Source organism: Branchiostoma lanceolatum, chromosome 1 (assembly GCF_035083965.1).
Source record: "Branchiostoma lanceolatum isolate klBraLanc5 chromosome 1, klBraLanc5.hap2, whole genome shotgun sequence".
NCBI lineage: Eukaryota > Metazoa > Chordata > Leptocardii > Amphioxiformes > Branchiostomatidae > Branchiostoma > Branchiostoma lanceolatum.
The window spans coordinates 43108846-43131065 of NC_089722.1; the positions used below are offsets into that span (position 1 = coordinate 43108846).

Below are 22220 nucleotides of genomic sequence, written 5' to 3' on the forward strand. Positions count from 1 at the left end.
AAATAAGAGTGTCCCATTTGATGTATGTAACTTTATTATGAAGTCGTGTGTACTGTGTAAGGTATGAATTTGTGCATGATGAGAGGAGGCGACACTACACGTAGAATAGAAGTTGGTGTCATAAGGTCACGATGGCAGCCTGGTGCGAGCGAGGGTAAAATATGACCCAACGAGGTTGAACAAATACCCAACAAACCAGAGGGCCCAAAATCGACCTTGAATTTCGGCTTCACAACACCTGCCCACATACCAAATATCATCGTAATCCATCAAGTGGTTCTTGAGTTATGCTGACTACAGAAGTGCGGAAACACAAACACACAGACAGACACACCCAAAACCAGATCTCCATTTTTCATGGAGATAACAATTTGTAACTGCAGGACAACTCGTGTAATACATCTACATTACAATACATTACAACTGACGTACCTTGCCGCTGAAGCGTTGAAAGTTGTCCAGCTGTTGTTGACAGTTGACTTTGCTACCGATGTTTCATTGATACAAATTATCAACCAGCCAGGCTGACCGCCCGTAGCCTCGCCTTTCCACAGTAAGTTCTGAGAGAGTCCTAGTGCATGTTGTAATGGCGTTGCCTTATGCTAAGGATACGCGGGCAGTCCAAATAAATTTTTCGGCCTTATTTAACAAGGTCAAAACAATTTTTCCGTTAGATATATCAGAAAAGCATAGCTACTTCTGTCAAACATACATTCATTTTCCCCAATATACAGTTTATTTGACCCGGTTGATTTCTTTAGTGTGACCCGAGTATGCAAGTAAGGAGTATCGAATAGCGATATTGTTCAGTCACAAATATGTAAATATGAATTGCAAAGCAAATCGGTGTTCACACAAACAGACCAGATTGTGAAGGACACTTGGTTAAACATGCAGGATGTAGAGGCTAGGCTAGGGAGAGACCCTCTTTGAGGAACCACCTGGAAAGCAAGGGGCCAGTTTCTGCCCTGTGCTCGTACAAGGCAAGATAGGCAAACAGGCACATACAGATTCAATTCAATCTCCAAGCAGATCTCTGCGATGGCAGGACCATTGGCCGAAACAATATCCAGCCAACCACGTTTTTTTGGCCCAGTAATGCTGTCCTGCCAACGGACACAGAGATCGGTCTGGGCGGAATTCTGATGCAACGTTGACCAACGAGGTTGAACAAACACCCAATTGATAATTCTATTGTTACTACAGGACAACTCCTGTAACAAGTCTACATTGCAACTGACAACTGTCAACGTTTTAAAAGTTGTCCATTTGTTATTGATAGTTGACTTTGTTACCGATGTTTCATTGATACGAATTATTCACCAGCCAGGCTGACCGCCGGAACCTCGCCTTTGCGTAGTACGTTGTCGGAGAGTACCAGTGCACGTTGCACCGGCGTTGCGTTGCTCTAAGCCATACGCCTGGTACAAATTAATTTTTCGGCCGTATTTATCTAAGTGATAACAATTTTTTCCGTTAGATAATTAGAGATGGATAACTTCTTTTGTCAAACATACATTCATTTTTCCCAGTATACATTTATTTGACCCGTTTGATTTCTTTAGTGGGACCCGAATATGCAAATAAGGGGTCCCCAAAAGGCGACTTGTACAGTCACAAATATGCAAATATAACAGAATGCAAAGCGATTCATGCACATACGAACAGGCACTTACAGAAATGTCATCTCCAAGCAGATCTCTACGGTGACAGGACAGTATCTATCGCCCATGGTTACCGTCCTGTCACCATGGAGATTCTTGGAGATTAAGAAAGTACATCGAGCTGTAAATTATTTGCATCGAGTTTGTGTGAAACAAAATAGGTTTATAATGCAGTTCTAGTCCAATTCTAATGTAAAAGGTCATTGACAAACGTTACTGTTACTTGTACATGAACATCACGTATCAGTTGTATCATAAACAGAAGAAAGCTTTAGTTAAAGTGATATCACATGTTTAGACGGAACATCGCCAAGCCTGGCCTCATTTGTGCATCACACGGACCATGTAGCACGTATAGCTTAAGCCATCTTTAGCAGGGTTAAAGTGAACAACCAAGCGGAAAGCGTGCAGCGTTAAATACAACGCAGTGTGTTGAAAGTCGGCCTACCAAGGCACACTTTTACGTAACTGGCTTGTTGCCTTCACATGTATCAATTGTATCATAAACATCATACGGAACATTTAGCACGCTTGGCTTTAGCAGGGTTAAAATGAACCAAGCGCTAGCGGAAAGCGCGCAGTGGTATTAAGTCTGACATCTTAGCCTTCTGAAAGGGAAGTTTGCACAGCAGCGTTAGCACCTGAATAGATCACTTCTGCTTTCCCGTCACGCATGAACTGCTCCCAAACACTGAGACGACCCGGTCATGTTTACAGTACGGTGGGCGGAGAAGGTGGTAATTAAGAAATCGAAGCCCATGGTTTGGCTGGCCATGGTGAAGCGGAAATAAGATCGGACTTGCTTCATGTACAAACAGACGTCATATTTTAAGACGGGACTGTAGAAAAATACAGTGTGTTGTTAGAATATGTTGTAATGGTATAGTAACCTTTGAAACAGGCCTTGCTTTCGTATGGAATTCGTTGTGAATAACAAAAGTGGTAAATTGGGATAGGTATAGCTGGTCTATCCAAGTAGGTAACCTCCTTGGTCTATCAAGACATATACCTTAACGTACTGGCATCTGCATGCCTTGACAAGGAAACCTCGCACGGCTTAAGTCCACACTTCCTCCTTAGCTTCATGAGGAACAATGACCACTGTCACGCTTCCCACAGACCGTGACTGCTGTGCGGTATACATTTCAAACAAAGCGGAACAAGAAAGCCCAGGTGCCAGTCCTGTGAGCAGGCCGCAGACCGACGGGTGTTTCAGACGAAAGAAGCCGTCCCTTCCGCGCCGCCCCCACCGCCGCCTCAGCTCGTCTCACAGACATCTTGTCAAAAAGGTGAGTTTTAAACTTTACAACTTCCTCTATTTTAGATATGTTCATTCCCTTTATTTGCATGGCTGAGTGCCGTATGTATATACCTATAGTATATACACCTATATTATACATGTAGACTTGCCATACTCTCTTTGAGTGGCTGTCAACACGTACCTATAGGATCCTATAGTAGGACGGGGTGGGGTGTGTGGTGGCGAGTGGGCATCAGGCATAGATTACCGGCCCCAGAAGAGAGTTTTACGTTGCAGATTTGAACGTGACAGTCACCAGACGAGACGGGGTATTCTGCTAAAAAATTGATATTTTACCCTAACGTTCAATGTGCATTTTGTGCTTGTTGATGCTTGGTGCGGAGGAAAATTCCTAATAGACTACACGAGTGCATAGGGACGTAAATTATATCAGACGACTAAAAAAACAGTTTCAGAAAGAGGGGGCTTTTCTTGGTTTTGTGTATCTAAATAACTTAATGGTTGGACACAGGACGATATGGCCTTTTTAGTTCTCCACAGCATCGGTATGTTAAAGGTATCGGCAGGTTTCAGACTGCATTCTTCGATTCGTCCGAGTTCACAAACACAAAAATACTGTAGATAACAGTCATCAATACCAGGTTACAGTGCAAAACAGAGACATGTTGTCTTCAGGTCGGTTTTCAGAGCACCACCATTTCCTTCTTGGTGTAACATCTACTGACATAATTCCACCAGGGTACATACTTCCGGCACCCTGAAAAGATACGTCCAAACAGATCTCCAACCCAACGTCCCCCAGTATAATGCACATACATGTATACCTACACCGGGGGTGCTGCACTTGAGATATCTCGAACCCACTGATTTTCAAAGTGGTGGGTTTATGTATCCCGGCGGATTGATATACTACTGTAAGGCAAAAAAAATTAAATTAATTCTTAAACAGTTTTGACGTCACATAATGCCCCTGCAACTCTTAGTAATAATCAGAAGTAGAATTATTGGGCGTCCTGTTTATTCATAACATATCAGGCCACGGTGTTAGATATTCACCGTCTTTCGCAGAGATATGTAACATTGATCATGACTAGGCGGTCCCCCGAGCGTCATGGATATGCACAACACGTCCTATTGTTCAGTCTGAAATCGTATCCTTCGGAGAGCATAGCAGCGCGTTAGCACCTGAATAGATCACCTCTGCTCACTGTGACGACCAGGTCATGTTTAGAGTGCCTAGGGACGGATCGCTTCTGTTTACCGTCATGCAAGAACCGCTGCCTAAAAACACGTCGTATGTTTACAGTGTGAAAAGGTAAAGAATATGTGGTAATTGAGAAGTGACAGCCGGTTTAGGCTTGCGAGTCCATATTGGCTGCTGACGCGGAAATAAGTATTCGAGCCACGGCAGTTATCCGTGAACCTTCTCTGTTTCCTCGTGACTGAAGACAAACTTGAAGTTCAACATACCTCTTCTTGCAGGCATCACAATGTCATGGACAAAATAGAAAAAAAGTTGTGGCCTGCATGCCACTATTAGTGAATTTCTTCCCCTCAGGTAATTTGTCTTGCTGCATAAGAACGACGCCGTCCTTGTTGTGGTGACGGTAGAGACGTTAAGGGTCAGATAACTTGTTTATTGGGAACCTTCCAATATGTTTGGCTATGAGTGAAGCAGAGCCAGGTGTGACGCCAAATCATGGAGCTGCTAAATACCTGAGAGGTCAGGTACTGCACCTGTGCGGAGTTAGGGCTGGGGTCGATGGGAGCAGGGCATGATTTACATGTAGGATTAGGGTTATGATTAGGACTAGGGAAGGGGTTTGGGGGCTAGAGTTATCGTTATTGGAAATCACCACGTCCCACAAATATTTTGCACAAAAGTGCCGTGCTCAGGTGTAAAAGCTGACCTTTCACGTATTTGACAAGCTCATTGCACCCAGGCTATCCATTCAATTCCAAAGTACAGAGTTTCCAAATTATACCGTAAGAACTGTTTTAAAAACCTCGTTTCTCCTCCTAGAGGGGGATAAAGTCCCTTTGAAAATAAATGACCGTCAGTCGGAAAATGTCCATGCGTGATTTCACTGTCATGCTCATAAAGGATATCACTTACCAGACGTTCATATTTTTTCACAGGTTCACAACATAACAGATCGACATGGAGTCTAAACCCGCTCTGCTCGCAGTCTGCTTAGCTGTGATTTCCGCGTTCATCACCCAACATGGACGGGTTAGAGGACAATTCTCCTCACCTGTGTGTCAGACCTGGAACTCAACAACTGTGGTGTGTGCTGGAGATGTAGAGGATCCACGGTTCATAACAACTGGCGCGGGTCTAAACCAGGTACCGCCCGGCATCCCCGAGTCGGTCACCACTTTGGATCTCAGTTATAACAACATAACCTATGTGTACAACGGCTCGTTTAGTGGGTTAAGAAATCTGAAATCCTTAGACCTGTCTGGAAATGCTCTAAAGACCATTGAGATCGGTGCGTTTGCAGGGTTGAAGAATTTAGAACGTATTAATATGAGTATAGAGAGATGGGATGGTTTAATTGGATTGATATGGTCGAGGGAATCGAGACCCATGTATACTCTTCGAAATGGACTTTTCCAAGATCTGCGAAACCTGAATTATCTGCGGGTGACGATTTTCACCGATGCAGTCAGTGCGGGAGTGTTCACGGGGTTATCTAAACTTACGCATTTAGAGCTTAGTGTGAGGGATGTCAACATTTTACCCGATCACATTTTTGATGCTTTGACCTCATTGGAAATTCTGACCATAAGGGAAATCAGCAACGTCCCGAAGGAGGATCAAAAGACCACCGCTAGAAGAGTCAACAGCGGAAGTGGATTCTTACAACGACGCCTGCTGTGGGCACCGCTGTACAACCTTCGAAAAATAAGTCTCAATCATCTACCAAGAACCAGTGACCTCTACTTCGGACCTGTTTTTAGAAACTTGTCTAATGTAGAGACTATAGAAATCGATATATTTCACCACTATGCCCTCAGTGTTCAAATGTTCCGGCCGATGTTGGCGAGTCTGAAACATTTACACACTGACGCCCGGATAGCCCCCGGCCTGCTGAAGTCACTCTCACATCTTCAGACGTTGGACCTCGACTATGATTATACATATCCGTACAACATTCAGGACGTCCTGCCTGAACTCCGACACACGCAGATTCAGGAGCTGTCATTTCATGTGTGGGAATCCGTAATGGACGTCATTGCGGGAATAAGAGATATTAAAAAATTGAAAACTCTGTCTTTTACAAACATTGACGCCATACAAGCTGACGCTTTTCTTGGTTTTTCACATTTACAAAGGCTGGACTTGACGCGGGGCTCATTGGATGATTTAGAAGACAAGACGTTCAGCGGACTGTCTTCACTCACTCATCTTAACTTGACACAGAAGGAAATTTCTACATTGCCAGCGGGCGTATTTGAAGGACTAACCTCTCTTACTCATCTTGATTTGAGCCATAACAACTTGGTAACCTCCCGAGCTCAACTTCCAAGGACCTTGGACTATCTTGATCTCAGTTTCAATAAGTTAAACAGCAGACACACACATCCACCACCATGTAAAATATCATTTAACTTCAGTGGTTTGAAAAGCGTGAATTATCTGAATTTGAGTCATAACGCGATTACTCAGATTGACGGCGATTGTCTACCTAGGAATATTGGTGTGCTTGATTTGCAGCACAACAATATTGACGATGTAAACATTACGAGTGCACGGTATCTCGACCTTTCTAACAACAATATCAGAAATATTGTTGGTCCTTTATTACTGACAGGTGAGCCATCAATCTTAGAAACACTTAGGCTAGATAATAATGTTCTGACAGCGAAAGGTTTACGCGACAACTGGGTTTTACTGAAATATCAGATGAACCTGAAAACGTTGACTCTTTCTCACAACCACATCCAGTTTATCAATAGAGAACAATTCCGAGGGTTGGACCGACTGGAACATCTGGATCTCAGTAATAACGAGATCAGCACAGTCATGCCATCCGCCTTCCGTGGACTATCGCGGCTAGCAATCCTTGATCTTAGTGACAACAAGATACAGTACATAACAGAGATGACATTTGAAGGTGTGGACAACGTGACACAATTAAACCTGGCAGCCAACAGGATAGCAGTGATTGGGAACGCCTTTCACCGTCTGTACGGGTTGAGGAACCTGAATCTGGCGAGCAACAGATTAACTGTGTTAAATCAAACAACATTCGGTCCTGTTGTCAACCGGTTAGAGACAATAGACATTGCTGACAACCCGTTTTTGTGCGACTGCAAGTTAACGTGGTTTGTTGAGTGGGCCAACGACAAATACGACAGGGTGCCGAACTTGCACAACCCTTATCCTGATTTTACTCGAGGCTACACATGTACCAGTCCAGCACAACTGCTCCGACGGCGTTTGATAGACGGGTTGACGCAGAAACAACATAACGACAGACAGGGGTCAACAGAAGGCACGTTCTTTGACACGGATTGTAGTCATGGATTCCGACCCAACCGCCTCCTGGCTTGTGTGGTCGCCTCTTCGAGCATCTTCGTCGCCATGATGACCATTTTCCTGGTCGACTACCACATCGCCCGTGTTCAGTACTACCTGTGGCAGTTGGCCAAGTGGAGGAGACCGAAGATTGGCGAAGTAGAGAACCAAGAGCCGCTCAAATACACGCACGATGCTTTCCTTGCCTACAACAACCGGGACGTCATGTGGGTTGTACATGAAGCAATAAAGAATCTGGAACCTGACTACAGTCTGGTCATACACGAACGGGACTTTGCAGTCGGCGCTCCCATTGTGGAAAACATCGCGGATGCCGTGGAAAACAGTCGGAGAACCGTCTGTATCATCACCAGGAACTTCCTGAAGAGTCAGTGGTGCGAGTACGAGTTCCAGATGGCCCAGTACCACATGTTTGAGAATGGGGGAAAGAGGCGTCTCATCCTGGTGTTTCTGGAGAGGATTCCTGACAGACTGCTGAAACGGTTCCGCCATCTGAACGCCGTGATGAACAGAGACACGTACCTGGTGTGGCCGGGCGACGTGCGGAAAAGGCCGCTGTTCTGGAAGCGGCTGCGACACGCTCTGGGCGATCCTCTACCCCGGGACCCAGAGCCTCAGCAGCAGGTACAAGATCCGGAACGGAACATTCCGGAACAACAGGCACAGGGCCCGGAACGCAACATTGCGGAACAACAAGAACAGGCTCCGGTAAGGAACATTGTAGAAGTGCAGATACATGGCCCCATGCGGAACCTTCCGGAACAGCAAGATGAAATTCTATTGCCAGACGACCAGTGGTTTGGAGATGGAGACGACGGTCCTCTCCTACCACTGTAGCCACTATGTGTCAAAAGTTACTTCTCGTTGTTTGTTCTGAATCAAAGTGCCTGTAACTTCCAACACAATATTTGGACTTACCCAAATTTTTCACTAACTCCAGTCTCTCTAAATGAATGAGATATCAACCGCTTCTCTGACGTCAAGTTATGCAGATAGAACACGTGACTCAGTGAGCAGTGGATCAAAATAAGCAGAAAGTTTATGGCGCACCCGTCTCTGAGATGGTCGAAAGGCGTTGATGTAAATAGCTTTACGTAATTTGGTTAAATTTTCTGTCTGTATTATTAATTCTTTTATCATCATGTTACCATTTCTAAGATCCTATTGACGTTAAATTGTTTACTATTGTTGGAAACTTTGACTTGCGTGAGCCTAAGTTTTATAGATTCGGATTTTTGTGTGATGACGATTGATAGTTTATTGTTATATCATATAAAGTGGTGGCTTTTATCATGAGATCCAAACGGAGACCAGTAATATTATAGTTAGAATCGTAAAAATTATAATACTATCTATGTACATTTACTACTATAGACGACATTTATTATCATAAACACTGTGCTATGTAGTGCATCCTACTAACGTAATACACATTGCACATAGCAAGCTTTAGAATTAACTTGTCGTTTTGTATTTCTTTATGTACCACAATCTTTATTTACTTATAGCGTCCTAACATGAGTTTATGATAAGCTTGTCTTATATTGTTGACGACAAACATTCAGTTAATGTATGTGTAGATATACACTGTACAGCACCATTTAGTTTAAGCCAATAATTGTAAGCTGATGATATTTCGTATCATATTGAATGATTGCATATGTGTTGACATTGTATACCATTACGGCTGTTGTGCTGTTATATGTGTTCTCATTATGAAACAATTAGTGATACAAATTGACATACTAGATGTGTTGTGATTTGAAATAATGAAACTACATGAACAAACGGTCGTGTCGTGGTCATGAATGGATCGTGGACGATAAATGTAATGTATGTAATCTCCAAGCAGAAGGTGAGGAGTTTAAAAGGTGTGATGATTGAAAAAAAGTCGGATAATTTTGATAGCCTCCGTTACTCTCCTTCCCACTAGCGATTTTTTAGCAATTTTTTTTTCTAGTTTTTTTTTGGGGGGGGGCGTATCTGCTTGAGGTCCCGTATCTGCTTGGGATCCTGTTACCGCTGGAATCCTGTGTCCGCTGTGTGGAAGGACTGCGTTTTGTCGCTTGCAGTAAAGGCAATTAATGTAACCGCGAGAAGTAATTCACAGTATCGGGAGAAGTGATTCGCACTACCGCGAGAAGCAATTCAAATGTTACGTTGCACAAAGCCCACGTGAAGTGACGCATGCTTCCTGCGCTAGCATGTTGTCTTCAAAGTCGTGTTAAAAATTTTCTCAAGTGTGGCCTGATGTTTCTTTCTATTCTTTGACCCGTCCATAGATCCAGCCTATCATGCGGCTCCCCCGTGCGGCCACAGTTATATTGCACCGTCAAGTAATCCACACACCTTACAGCATTTTCAAAGGAGTTTTACTTCAACGTCTTCCTGTCTTAAATTAGGATAGAAATTCTGGCACCCCTTCAGAACGTGACAGCAAATATAGACTTGGTTACCTATCGGTAAAATGCAAAGGAAACATCCCTTTTGTCACCCTGATATCCCATTCGATTTTTGAATGCCAATTTTCCCTCCAAAATCAGTCATATAAGCGTCAAAACTTGGATCCCTAAAAGGAAAATCCCTATATGAGCCTTTTGTGGCTTCTCCATTCCCGAGAAGACTAGAATTTGGTTTTTCATAGTGGGTTTGCCATTTTTTTGGTGATTGATGAAAACAGTTAGTATTTACCATGGACGACCCAGCAGTTGCTGTTTGCCTCATGCTATGGAAAATCACAACTTGACAAAGAAAATGTGTACATGTGCATAGTGTGTGCGTGTCTGCGTGTTGGCAGTGCACCGAACCATTCGCCATGCATGACGAGCTGAATAGACCTTGGCGGCCGGTATGCCTTTATTTTCCCGTGAGGCGTGGCGAGCCCACTCTAAGTCAACGTTAAGCGTTGGTGGTACATTATTCGCGAAGCGTAATTAATTAGTTTATTTCATTTTACGTAACCATGGTATTTGTCGTCCTGAATCCATCGTTAGCAAAATTGTTCGAATCACGTAGTTGAATGTCAGCTGCCCAAATGCAACTATATACCGGGTATACATAAGGCAAGCCCAGAATGCACTCCCGCCAGATAAAAGGTGTACAGGGTAGTTTTAAATCATACCCCCTAACCCAAGATATGCCCCGGGGTAGAGTCTAGATTGTACCCACGGGTATCCTTTCGGCTACCTCAGAAAACACCACCCCGCAGGATTGAATACAAAGTTTATTGCAAATTCGTGCCCGTAGGCTAATTGAAATTTGACAACAATTGATAACGATGCACGATCATAAAGTGAAACATAAGGCATACATGTGATACAAACGACGAAGATTAAAAACTGATGCGGGGTTTGACTTCTTCTTTGAAAACAGTGGAAAAGTCCCACGTTTTCGATTATGAGTGGGTTGGATGGTTTAAAGAAAAACATGAGTTTCTGTGAATTTCTTAATCTAGAAAAGCTAGTACTACAATAGAGATTTCGGATATCTTCGTGAATAATATGTTTCCTTTTGGGACATTCGCAGATGATATTTCTTTTTCCATTTCGTACTAGATGTGTTATGGACGATTGAGAGCGTACACACAAAGGGACAGCGTAGATATTTTCGGTTAGATTCCGAGGTCAGTAACTAATGAATACTACATATTTACTTTTAGAACAGGTGGGGGCGAAGATACGAACGTTAGGAAAGCAAGATGGCGCTTTACAATGATCACGTGAAGCCCTGATGATGGGTGCATGATCAAGGTGTGATGCGAGCTATACAGAGGTGGACCGTGGTCCTGACAATGACCATGCACCCACACATGGGTCTCTCACGTGAACATTGTAAAGCGTCTTCTTGTTTTCGTAACTTTCGCGCCTTCTCGCCCACCTTTGGTCAACATCCGGAGCCTCTGTTACATACATAATGATCCGATTCCCGCCTTCAACCAAGAGGCACGTCAAGCCGCAGGAAAGCACCACGATCCATCGGCCTTGACTAAAACCTACAACGGTGAGCTCAACTTTTTTCTTGGTTTTCTTTGTGTGCATATTCTTTGCTGGATACGTTCTTTTCGATTCACTGTGCTTATTTATTCCACCCTTCCCCATGAAATGGACGTTGCGCTTGGTAATGAAAGATGATGACATTGAGTACAAAATCGGTAGCCACCACCAGGCCTTCCTGAAGCCTGGTTACACACGAATATGGCCTCCCGACCTTCCCCCAGCCACGGTCGGGAAAGGTTCGGGTGCTAGGCGGGCTGTGTTTGGCCGGCATTCGGCTGTGACAGAGGAATGCTCTATTATTTTCAAACATTCAGCCGAAGCTAGGTACTCATTTACACCTGAGTAAAGTGATAGTGTGCTAACTATGAAGTGAGAAAAGTGGTGTATAGTGCCCTTCCCAAGGACACAACTTCAGGGGTATATCGGTGGTTTCGAACCCGGGACCTCTCCGTTGTGGACGAAACACCCTACCGATTGCACCACACGATGCCACACAAGCACCTTTATCTGGTCGATGTAGTAATTATCACAGGTTTATACCCTGTGGGCAAGTAACACTACAGGCAGCGTCAAATCTAAACCTCGTCCAACCACTAGTGCACGGCAGTGAGGAACAGTGTAAGACGGACTCCTGACACATGAAGACGTTCTCAGACAGAAGAGCCAAGACCTGCCAAGCATCCTTACTCTGGTGAGTCTTACTATATCCTGCATGCCTGACCCACAGCGCGTGAGGCGATACCAATCCCTTCCGCTGGGGTAGAAACATGTCCCGCTCACAGAGTTCGGGCACGTGCAGCTTACCCCGAGTTGGCTCACGCGAGAGATAATTAGCGGCAGCGTGCACGTGGCGACTCTGCGAGCGGGGCGTGTCGCGACCCAGGCCGACGGGATTAGTACCGTCTCCCGCTGGGTCTGGTATCCCGGCTAGTGAACCGGACACGTGCACCTTTAATATCCCGAGTTAGCTCACACGAGAGATAATTAGCGGCAGCGTGCACGTGGCGACTCTGCGAGCGGGGCGTGTCGCGACCCCGGCCGACGGGATAACTATCGTCTCGCGCTGGGTCTGGTATCCAGGCTAGTCTTCCTACTGTTTCACAACAATCCGACTTAATACGTGGCGCGTCCTTTGTTCATTTTACCGTTAAAAAAGTTGTTGGAACAGATCAGGGAGGGCACAATTTTAATTCCTGTGTCACATCAAAATGTCGTTGAGGAAACGACAGCCAAGCTGTCAGAAGCCACTCATATCTAACTTAGCTGAGATTGGGCTGTCTCTCTTTTTGTAATCTGGTCGATCTTTGAAAATACCCAAGATTTCTAGTCTTTTGCGTCACTCCTCTGGGTTGGGCCGATTTTGCTGCATTCCTTTGGGTTGGGTTGGGTCGTGGATCGGTCTTGCCGCATTCTTGCATGTACACGTTTGGTTGTGAAGCACCATGTTTTGCCAAAAAAAATTTTTAATTCTGAAATTGTCTAGAATTGATTGAATCACATCACAAAATCCGTAAAAAACAGTAAAACTAATGTATCAAAACAATGAAGTCTGTGCAAAGAAAAAAAACAGCGAAAAGTGCGCACCTCCCCCAAAGCAGTGGAACGTGCCACAACAATGAGACGCCTCTGGGGCTTTCAAGTGTCGCGTGGCAAAAGTCGTTATGTCTAGAAGAGGTAGGTGTGTCGCGCAGCAAAAATCTGTGTTTTGAGAAATTTCCTTGTCTGAGTAAGGATAGACACAGCTGAAGTTGGACACCATCATGATACAGACCGGATCAATCTCCAGTGTACTAAGAATTTTTGATATGTGCGTTGCTCAATAATTTTACCTTTTTACGTCAGCAACATATTAATCAAAACCCTTCAGCTTCTTCTTTAGTTTTACCCCTGAATCAGTAAAGTTTGTCCGCGACACGATTTTGTCCTTAAACATCATGGGCATGACATATCATTATTGAGATTTTGAGATGTCAATCTTTCTACTGAACTCAGATCCAGTTTTATCTAAGGTGTGTCGCGTAACCTTTCTGACCCCTACGACAGTAGACTGTTCAAGTTACGCCCAGTCTTTTTGCCCTCTAGCGGTGAGTCATGGCTTCGGAATTTTTGTGTACCCCTACACTGTGTAACGACTGTTACCCCAATACATGGGTCTTTTTTTTCTTGTCTCATTGATTACGAAAATAAGGCTGTAGCCAGCATAATCTATTTGATGGTCTTCTCCATCAGATTCATTTTCTTTAGCAGACTTCCATGTTCAATAATCATACAAATAGACATAAACTTTGCATTGTGATGGTGATCTTCAACTGACTTCCACATGTCTCAAATATGAAATTCCTATCAATTATCACTAAGAAAGTGGCATCTCGGTGGCGCAGTGGCAGGGTGTTTGGCCCAGAACCCAGAAGTCCCGGGTTCGAATCCGGGGTTCCCTGATTTGTCCCGTTGACGTTGTGCCCCTGGGAAAGGACTGGCCTCACTTCACTCAGGTGAAAATGAGTACCTAGCTTCATATAGGGCTGTCCCTTGGATAGGACGTGAAATGGAGGTCCCGTGTTTGATAGAGCCACACCTCGAGCACGTCAAAGAACCCACCACACCTATCGAAAAGAGTGGGGGGCCCAAACCTTACAGTCTGGGCCGTGTAAATCTCAATAAATAAAGAAAGAAAGTATGGAAATTTTGTAGCAAATATTTAACTATACAAATTAAGCCTTTTTTGTATAATCAGCATCTGCAAATGCTCCACCTGCTATAGATTACACACGTTACATGTATTTAAGTTCTATCATAGGAAACACCCGAATATCAGAATTCCCTCAATGAATATGCGATTTAAGTCCTAATTTGTATAATTTGTATACATTTGTATACAGTCACCCAATATGTAACAAGAGTTCAGAGACCTCATACCTCCATGAAATATTTAGACTTTGGCTATTTTTTTTCTTGACTCATTGATTATGCAAATAAGGCTGCAACTAGCATAATCTATTTCAAATAGTAGTCTTCTATACCAACATTACACATATTGTATGTGTCCTTTCCTTTAGCAGAATTCCATGTTTAAACTTCATCATTAATCATAAAAATGGCTTCCAAATTTACATACGCTTTGCATTGTGATGGTCATCTTCAACTTAGTCTTACAAATATCACAAGTATGAAATTCCACAAGACAACCATGGTGTCAGTGGTCCGTCTCCTGCCAAAAACTACTTCTAACACGCGCCTTGCTTTTCTTGCAGTTGACAAAAACAGCCGCATCTACGCATCTAGAAGAGGATGCCTAGAAGAAGAAGCAACAGATCTAGATATGTAGCCATCGGTCTCGCCGTTGTCTTAGTGGTATTGGTGGTGGGCCTGGCCGTCGGGCTGACAAGACCATCGCGATCGCGTAAGGAGAAAAACGTGGGGGACCCCTGCGAGCCCTACCCTACCGTAGCGGGGACCGGGGGACCGTACGAGAAGGCTGCCGTCGCAGCAGATTCCGGAGAGTGCTCGAAAATTGGCAGGTACGTTTAAAGACTTTTATCTTACTAAATAATATGTGCTATACTGTGCCCCAATGAAAATCAGCTAGCATAGCTGTTAGGGCTACCCAGGTGCTTGAAGATGAAATAAATAAATGAATATATAAATGTTAACAATTATAACTTTCTTTGTCTTCCGTATCCACAGTGATATCCTTGAGAAGGGCGGTTCGGCCGTGGACGCCGCCGTCGCGACCCTCCTGTGCAACGGGCTGATGAACGCGCACAGCATGGGGGTCGGCGGGGGGTTCATCATGACCGTGTACAACGCCACAACCAACACGGCAGATGTCATCATCGCCAGAGAGACCGCCCCCGCGGAAGCCTCCAACGACATGTTCGAAGATGCTTCCTCGACAACAGGTATTAGCGTGGATCTGTACTCATAGTTTCTAACCTTTTTTTTAACTTCACTAGTATGTGATAAAATGTCCCTATCAATACCCAACAGAGACGGGCGGAGCTATAAACGTCTGAGCAAATTATTGCTGTCACGTGTTCGGCTATATTAGAATGGGTCACAGTCCTTCGGACGGGCCTCCGGAGTGTTAAGTAGTGGTTCACTAAACTGGACCGATATCACTCTCACTTGTACTTTTATTCCAGGCGGACTTGCCGTTGCCGTACCCGGTGAGATCCGCGGCTACTGGGAGGCGCACCAGAGGTACGGGAAGCTGCCGTGGAAGGACCTGTTCCAACCGGCTATACTGATGGCGGAGGAGGGGTTCTGTATTGGCAATGCGATGGCTGCTGCTCTCAAAGATACCACGGTCATGGATGAGATACAGAACCCAGACAGCCATATGTGGTAGGTAGACTAGCGAAGTAAACTGATCAGAAAACTATAGCCCCTTGTTTCTGATTTTTCTTCTGTTAAATCTAACGTAATTTCATTACCATCTCGTGGTCCATGAAAAGTCCAATGTGGTATTGCAAATGTGACTGTTTGTATTAATACCTCTCTGAGGTTTGAAAAGCTCCCTCCAACCAAAAGGTTTTCTACAGCATGTTCATTCCGTTATAAACCGTTATGTGCACACCCTATTATCTGCACAGACATGTATAAACTATTGCATTTTGTAACAAACATATTCATCGCCATCTCTGCATGTTTAACCAGTGAGGTTTTCTGCGACAAGAACAACAACATTTTGGGAGAGAACCAGATCATGAAGCGGCCCCAGCTTGCCCAGACGCTCCGTGCGATTGCCGCTGGAAATGCAGACACCTTATACAGGGGTGAGATCGCCAAGAACCTAGTAGATGACATAAAGGAGGCAGGTAAGTCGAAGATTGCTCCCTTTTTGGTTACGTTTCAGTCAATGGAAGCAGTCATGTAGTGGCCACAAGAAAATGTATTTTCAACTCAGGCTTTCTTGGCGAATGATTAGATTTTTCATAGCTCAAGTTGTAATGATCTTACTTTAAAGTACAAAAATGTAGAAAAAGGTTTTCTATATGGGGAGATTGTGCTACCCGTTTTAAAAAGCTGTTTCTTGACGTAATGATAAAAGTTACAAGGATTAGAAGATGTTGTATTTTGTAGGTGGGATCATCACACTGCAGGACCTTCGTGACTACCGGGTAAACGTGACGTCACCTCTCAGCATCCCTCTCGATGGGTCGGAGGGTACCCTGACGGCCCTGTCGCCGCCTCCTCCAGCTAGCGGGGCCGTCTTAAGTCTCATCCTCAACATCCTGCAAGGTAGGAAGGCCGTCCTACCTTGGGATTCAAGTAGAAGCCAGTGGAATACCTTAACATACAGACCGGTCCGGCCTTTCGGTCGGGCTGGTACCTCGGGTGATACGAAGTACACCGTGTTGTAATCTTTCGTTATGTCATACCTCATTAATTACCTTCGATACGGGTGCTCCGGACTGGATGATATTTATCACACGGGCTTCTACTTATGTTACATGGGCTTCAATCAAACAATTCGAACGCATTTCCGAAAGCTCTAAATATTGCGACCTTCAATTTCTTGTTACAGGTTACACTTTCGACGCCACCAGTGTGGAAGATGATGATAGCGAGATCCTGACCTACCACAGGATTGTGGAGGCCTTCAAGTTCGCCTATGCCAAGAGAACCGAGCTGGGAGATCCCAACTTCGTAGACGTAGAGAAGGTTTGTGTCAATTGACTTTGACTTTATGTCAATAGCGTTTCCAACCATGTTGTGTCCCAGGGTACGTGTTACACTCCAAAACATGCTCCATTCCAAAACGTGCTCCATTCCAAAACGTGCTCCATTCCAAAACGTGCTCCATTCCAAAACGTGCTCCATTCCAAAACTTGCTCCATTCGAAAACGTGCTCCATTCCTAAACTTGCTCTATTCCAAAACGTGCTCCATTCCAAAACTTTCTCCATTTCGAAACGTACTCCATTCCTAAACGTGCTCCATTCCGAAACGTGCTCCATTCCAAAACATGCTCCATTCCAAAACATACTCCATTCCAAAACTTGCTCCATTCGAAAACGTGCTCCATTCCGAAACTTTCTCCATTTCGAAACGTACTCCATTCCTAAACGTGCTCCATTCCAAAACATGCTCCATTCCGAAACGTGCTCCATTCCAAAACGTGCTCCATTCCAAAACGTGCTCCATTCCAAAACGTGCATGCTCCATTCCAAAACGTGCTCCATTCCAAAACGTGCTCCATTCCAAAACGTGCATGCTCCATTCCAAAACGTGCTCCATTCCAAAGCGTGCTCCATTCCAAAACATGCTCCATTCCAAATCGTGCATGCTCCATTCCAAAACGTGCATGCTCCATTCCAAAACGTGCTCCATTCCAAAACGTGCTCCATTCCAAAACGTGCTCCATTCCAAAACGTGTTCCATTCCAAAACGTGCCCCATTCCGAAACTTGCGCCATTCCAAAACGTGCTCCATTCCAAAACGTGCTCCACTCCAAAACGTGCCCCATTCCGAAACTTGCGCCATTGACAAAACGTTCTCCAGACCGGATTAAGCTGAACTATCTTTCTGTCCCAAAAGCTCGTTGAAACCATGACGTCCAGTGACTACGCCGACTCCCTGCGACAAAAGATAAACGACTCGAGGACGTACAACTACATGTACTACGAACCGTCTTTCGCGACGCCTCCTGACGGCGGCACCTCACACCTGTCCGTCCTGGCGCCGAACGGCGACGCCGTGGCCGTCACCAGCACCGTCAACACGTAGTAAGTAAACTTCCGCCACTCACGTGTCCTTTACGTCACACTTCCATAAAGTCACGTATCCTACACCTCACACTTCCGTAAGAACACGTGCCCTGAATGTCACAATACCGTAAGGTCACGTGGCTTATACGCCACACTTCCGTAAGGCCACGTGTTCTGTACGCCACACTTCTGTAAGGCCACGTGTTCTGTACGCCACACTTCCGCAAGGCCACGTGTTCTGTACGCCACACTTCTGTAAGGCCACGTGTTCTGTACGCCACACTTCTGTAAGGCCACGTGTTCTGAACGCCACACTTCCGTAAGGCCACATGTTCTGTACGCCACACTTCCGTAAGGCCACGTGTTCTGTACGCCACACTTCTGTAAGGCCACGTGTTCTGTACGCCACACTTCCGCAAGGCCACGTGTTCTGTACGCCACACTTCTGTAAGGCCACGTGTTCTGTACGCCACACTTCTGTAAGGCCACGTGTTCTGTATGCCACACTTCTGTAAGGTCACGTGTTCTGTACGCCGCACTTCTGTAAGGCCACGTGTTCTGTACGCCACACTTCCGTAAGGCCACATGTTCTGTACGCCACACTTCCGTAAGGCCACGTGTTCTGTACGCCACACTTCTGTAAGGCCACGTGTTCTGTATGCCACACTTCTGTAAGGCCACGTGTTCTGTACGCCACACACTTCCGTAGTCACGTGGCGTCACAGTTCCGCAAGGTCACGTTCCCTGCGTAATCGGCTTAGCTGTCCTGGAGTGTATTTAGCCTCTACCAGGCTCCGCTGATCGTTGGGAAAATAGTAGAATAGAGTGAATTGTATGCCAAGGGTAGCCCGCTATGCAGGGAAGGTCAATACGTGAGCAACGTGGTGGCTAGAGTGTGTTGGAAAAGGGTAGACCGTTTCCATAATTGAAACGAATGTACCTTTTGAGATCAGTATTTACAAGATCCTATATCCTTTGGTATTGTGCGACATTGTCACAATTATGCAGTTTTGTGATTCGTTTTCTTCAATTGTGTCCGTAGTTTCGGCGCAAAGAGACGGTCGAAGTCGACTGGCATCCTCCTGAACAACGAGATGGACGATTTCTCGATCCCAGATCAGCCCAACGCTTACGGAGTCCCGCCCTCCCCAGGTACGCACAATGGACAATCCCAAACCTCACCAACGCTTTCGGGGTGCCGCCCTCCCCAGGTACGTACAATGGACAATCCCAAACCTCACCAACGCTTTCGGGGGTCCCCCCCCCCCCCCCCCCCCCCCCAGGTACGTGCAATGGGCAATCTTAGCAATGGGACCGGGCCGAATTAAAACCCTTTCGCTGCCAGGCCCGGATATATCTGGGATACAAAAACCAGGGGGGGGGGTGGTGATTGGACCTCTGATTGAAATGGGTAATTTCGAACGATGTCATATGACTATTTCAGACTATTTCTATCTTGCTTATTTCAGCAAACTTCATTGAGCCCGGAAAGCGCCCCCTATCGTCCATGACGCCCTGCATCATCCTGGACTCTAACAATGACGTCAGAATGGTGGTCGGGGCTTCGGGAGGATCGAAAATCACCACGGCAACGGCTTACGTAAGAAGTTTCACGTGTGACGAAAATTCAATGAAATCTGCAACTGTAAATCTATTTCAACCACAGAATATTGTCAGATCAATGGAAATGAAATCTTATAAGAGATGCTTAATGCGCCAGTGAAAAAAAATTACCTAATTTGTTTCCGAAAATATCTTAATCTTTTAATCATCATTAGAAATCTCCTAACGTTTCTAGAGACACGGATGTGTGTGTACTGCGTGCTCGTGTGTTGACAATAAAATGGCTTCGTTATGGCTTCTATTCTCTTAGTTTACTTTCGGATGTTGACGTAAAGCCGGTGGCCCCGTGTATGAGGGAGCTTCGGGCGTAAACCTCAAGCGTTAAACCTCTGCACGTAAAAGAACCCAACACACTTATCGAGTAGAGAAGGGGTGACCCGGTGTGCTTGGCCAAAAACGCGAGCCGTGTCGAAGCCGCCTTGCACTACCACTAGCTACTTGAAAAAGCATCATGCTTCACCTCAAATGAGGATGACTGCTTTACTTTTTTTTTTTGGACAAAAGACGTGTTGCCTTCCTCGCTGACCGCAGGTGACCATGCAGCACCTGTGGCTCGGACTGGACGACATCGGTGACGCCGTGGAGAAACCCCGTCTGCATCACCAGCTGGTGCCGCAGCATATCGACATAGAAATGTTGAGGCCGTTCACACCAGAGGTGGGTTCAGTTAAATTTTCAACTATAGATCTCCTTTCCGCACCAGACGGTGCACGGGGCGGCGTTAATCTCCGTTTCATTAGCTAGGAACCACGCGTAAGCGTTTGATCCCAGAGTGGCGAGGTCATCAAGACACCGTTATGCTTCAGTATGGCCTCATGAACACCTAAAACCTATATCCTGGCTAGCAGTGTTTGATGTTATAAACAAAATCTGTTTAGCAAGAAAGTTCATTTGAAGTAAACTACACATTGAGAAATAAACTGTTCTCCAATTAAACCAACAGGTCTTGATCAGCTATCTGACCCAAGACACGTGATTTCGCACGTGTGACGTCAGCACTGGGAAGTTCGTGGGAAGTCTGTACCGCCCCCCGTCCCGTCCAAAGTAGTCAGATTCAGTGTCCAGAATTCCAACCCCTTCCTTAAACAGAATCTGTTTCTCGTTCCAGGAAGTCTTGGATGGACTGCGAGAGAAAGGTCACTGGATCAACGCATCGAGCTCCGCTATAGTCCAGGCCGTAGCGAAGATCGGCTCTGACATCACTGCCCATTCTGACTCCCTTAAAGGAGGCTTCCCCTCGGGGTTTTAAAGCAAACGTGTTAACTGGCATTCTGAAGCAAGGTCTAACTGTAGCTTCCAGCAGAAACATTGGACTTACCCAAATTTTTGACTGTCTGATCCCAGTCTTTGTCAATGAATGAGCAATCCACCGCTTCTGTGACGCCACGTTATGCAAACAGAACAACTGACGTGGCGAGAAGTGGATCATAAATTGCACAAAGTTTATTTTATTTTATTCAAATTGCAACGGCACAAAGTTTATGGCACCCCAGGTCTCTGCTAGAGATGGCTGTAGAGCCCTTAGCTTCAGAATAATTTGTATGAACTTTCAAGCTTGTAAACTAAAAATTAGGTCCAATTCAAACAGTATGCTGTTTCGAAGTAAGCTAAAGCGTGGTTTATATATAGTCCTTTTATGTTCTCAAAGTGCTGGCAGTATGGTTATTTATACTTCGAGTTCGCTGTTCGCTTTTGCAGAATTCCTGGTGCTGGTTATAGTGCTTGTATAACTTGATATCATGTGTGGCTGTGTCGACAGAATAGCGGACTTCCACGACCAATTAGGGTAATCGGATACTGAATTACACGTAGAAATGACATTGAAGTGGACTACTTTTAGAAATGGAATATTTTCAGCTTTTATTCAATTTGTCAAAATCATGTAAAACGCAGAAGTGCGTGTACAATGCCAAATTCGGATGACTGCTGGATAAAATTCACGAAATTGACAGAATACTCTTGCAATCATTGGTTATCATTGACAACTATGCAATAGATTTAATGGTAACAATGAAATTCTTTGGTATTGAATTAGGTAGAGAAAGGAATTTAAATTCATTAATACGATAGATTCGAAAGTCCTTTGAGCAGGTTTTTATATCTGATATTGATATATGAAATCAAATCATCGTCTGAATGGATGATGAAGTGCTAACTAACTAACGATAAGGCGTAGCAAAGGTTGTGTGAAAGTCTCTATAGGGTACCGGTGTACACATAGGCGAAGTTTCGGCTATTTTGAATAAAGACAGGCGCCAAAATAGAGTGTCCCGTTTGATCTATGTAGCTTTACTATGTAGTGGTATGTACCAACACCCATCAAATAATTTGTAACAGCAGGACAACTCCTGTAACATATCTACATTACAACTGACTTACCTTGTCGCTGAAGGGTTGAAAGTTGTCCAGCTGTTATTGACAG

General features: G+C 44.9%; 3 protein-coding genes across 3 annotated transcripts; all 3 read left to right on the forward strand.

The window, feature by feature from the left end:
• Positions 1–5068: 5068 nt before the first annotated feature.
• Positions 5069–6761, forward strand: LOC136427134 (leucine-rich repeat-containing G-protein coupled receptor 4-like). Its single transcript, XM_066415869.1, has 2 exons — positions 5069–6379; positions 6744–6761. The coding sequence occupies exons 1-2, from the start codon at positions 5087–5089 to the stop codon at positions 6759–6761; spliced, it is 1311 nt and encodes a 436-aa protein (XP_066271966.1). The 5' UTR covers positions 5069–5086.
• On the forward strand, positions 6728–8459 carry LOC136424257 (toll-like receptor 4). Its single transcript, XM_066412792.1, has one exon. It carries the CDS (start codon positions 6836–6838, stop codon positions 8306–8308), a length of 1473 nt encoding a protein of 490 aa, XP_066268889.1. The 5' UTR covers positions 6728–6835; the 3' UTR covers positions 8309–8459.
• A 6263-nt stretch (positions 8460–14722) lies between these two features.
• LOC136428353 (glutathione hydrolase 1 proenzyme-like) lies at positions 14723–21239 on the forward strand. Its single transcript, XM_066417805.1, has 11 exons — positions 14723–14984; positions 15151–15365; positions 15609–15810; positions 16123–16283; positions 16549–16707; positions 16994–17130; positions 18006–18193; positions 19218–19327; positions 19645–19775; positions 20330–20455; positions 20907–21239. Exons 1-11 carry the CDS (start codon positions 14755–14757, stop codon positions 21045–21047), a joined length of 1800 nt encoding a protein of 599 aa, XP_066273902.1. The 5' UTR covers positions 14723–14754; the 3' UTR covers positions 21048–21239.
• The last annotated feature ends 981 nt before the right edge of the window (positions 21240–22220 follow it).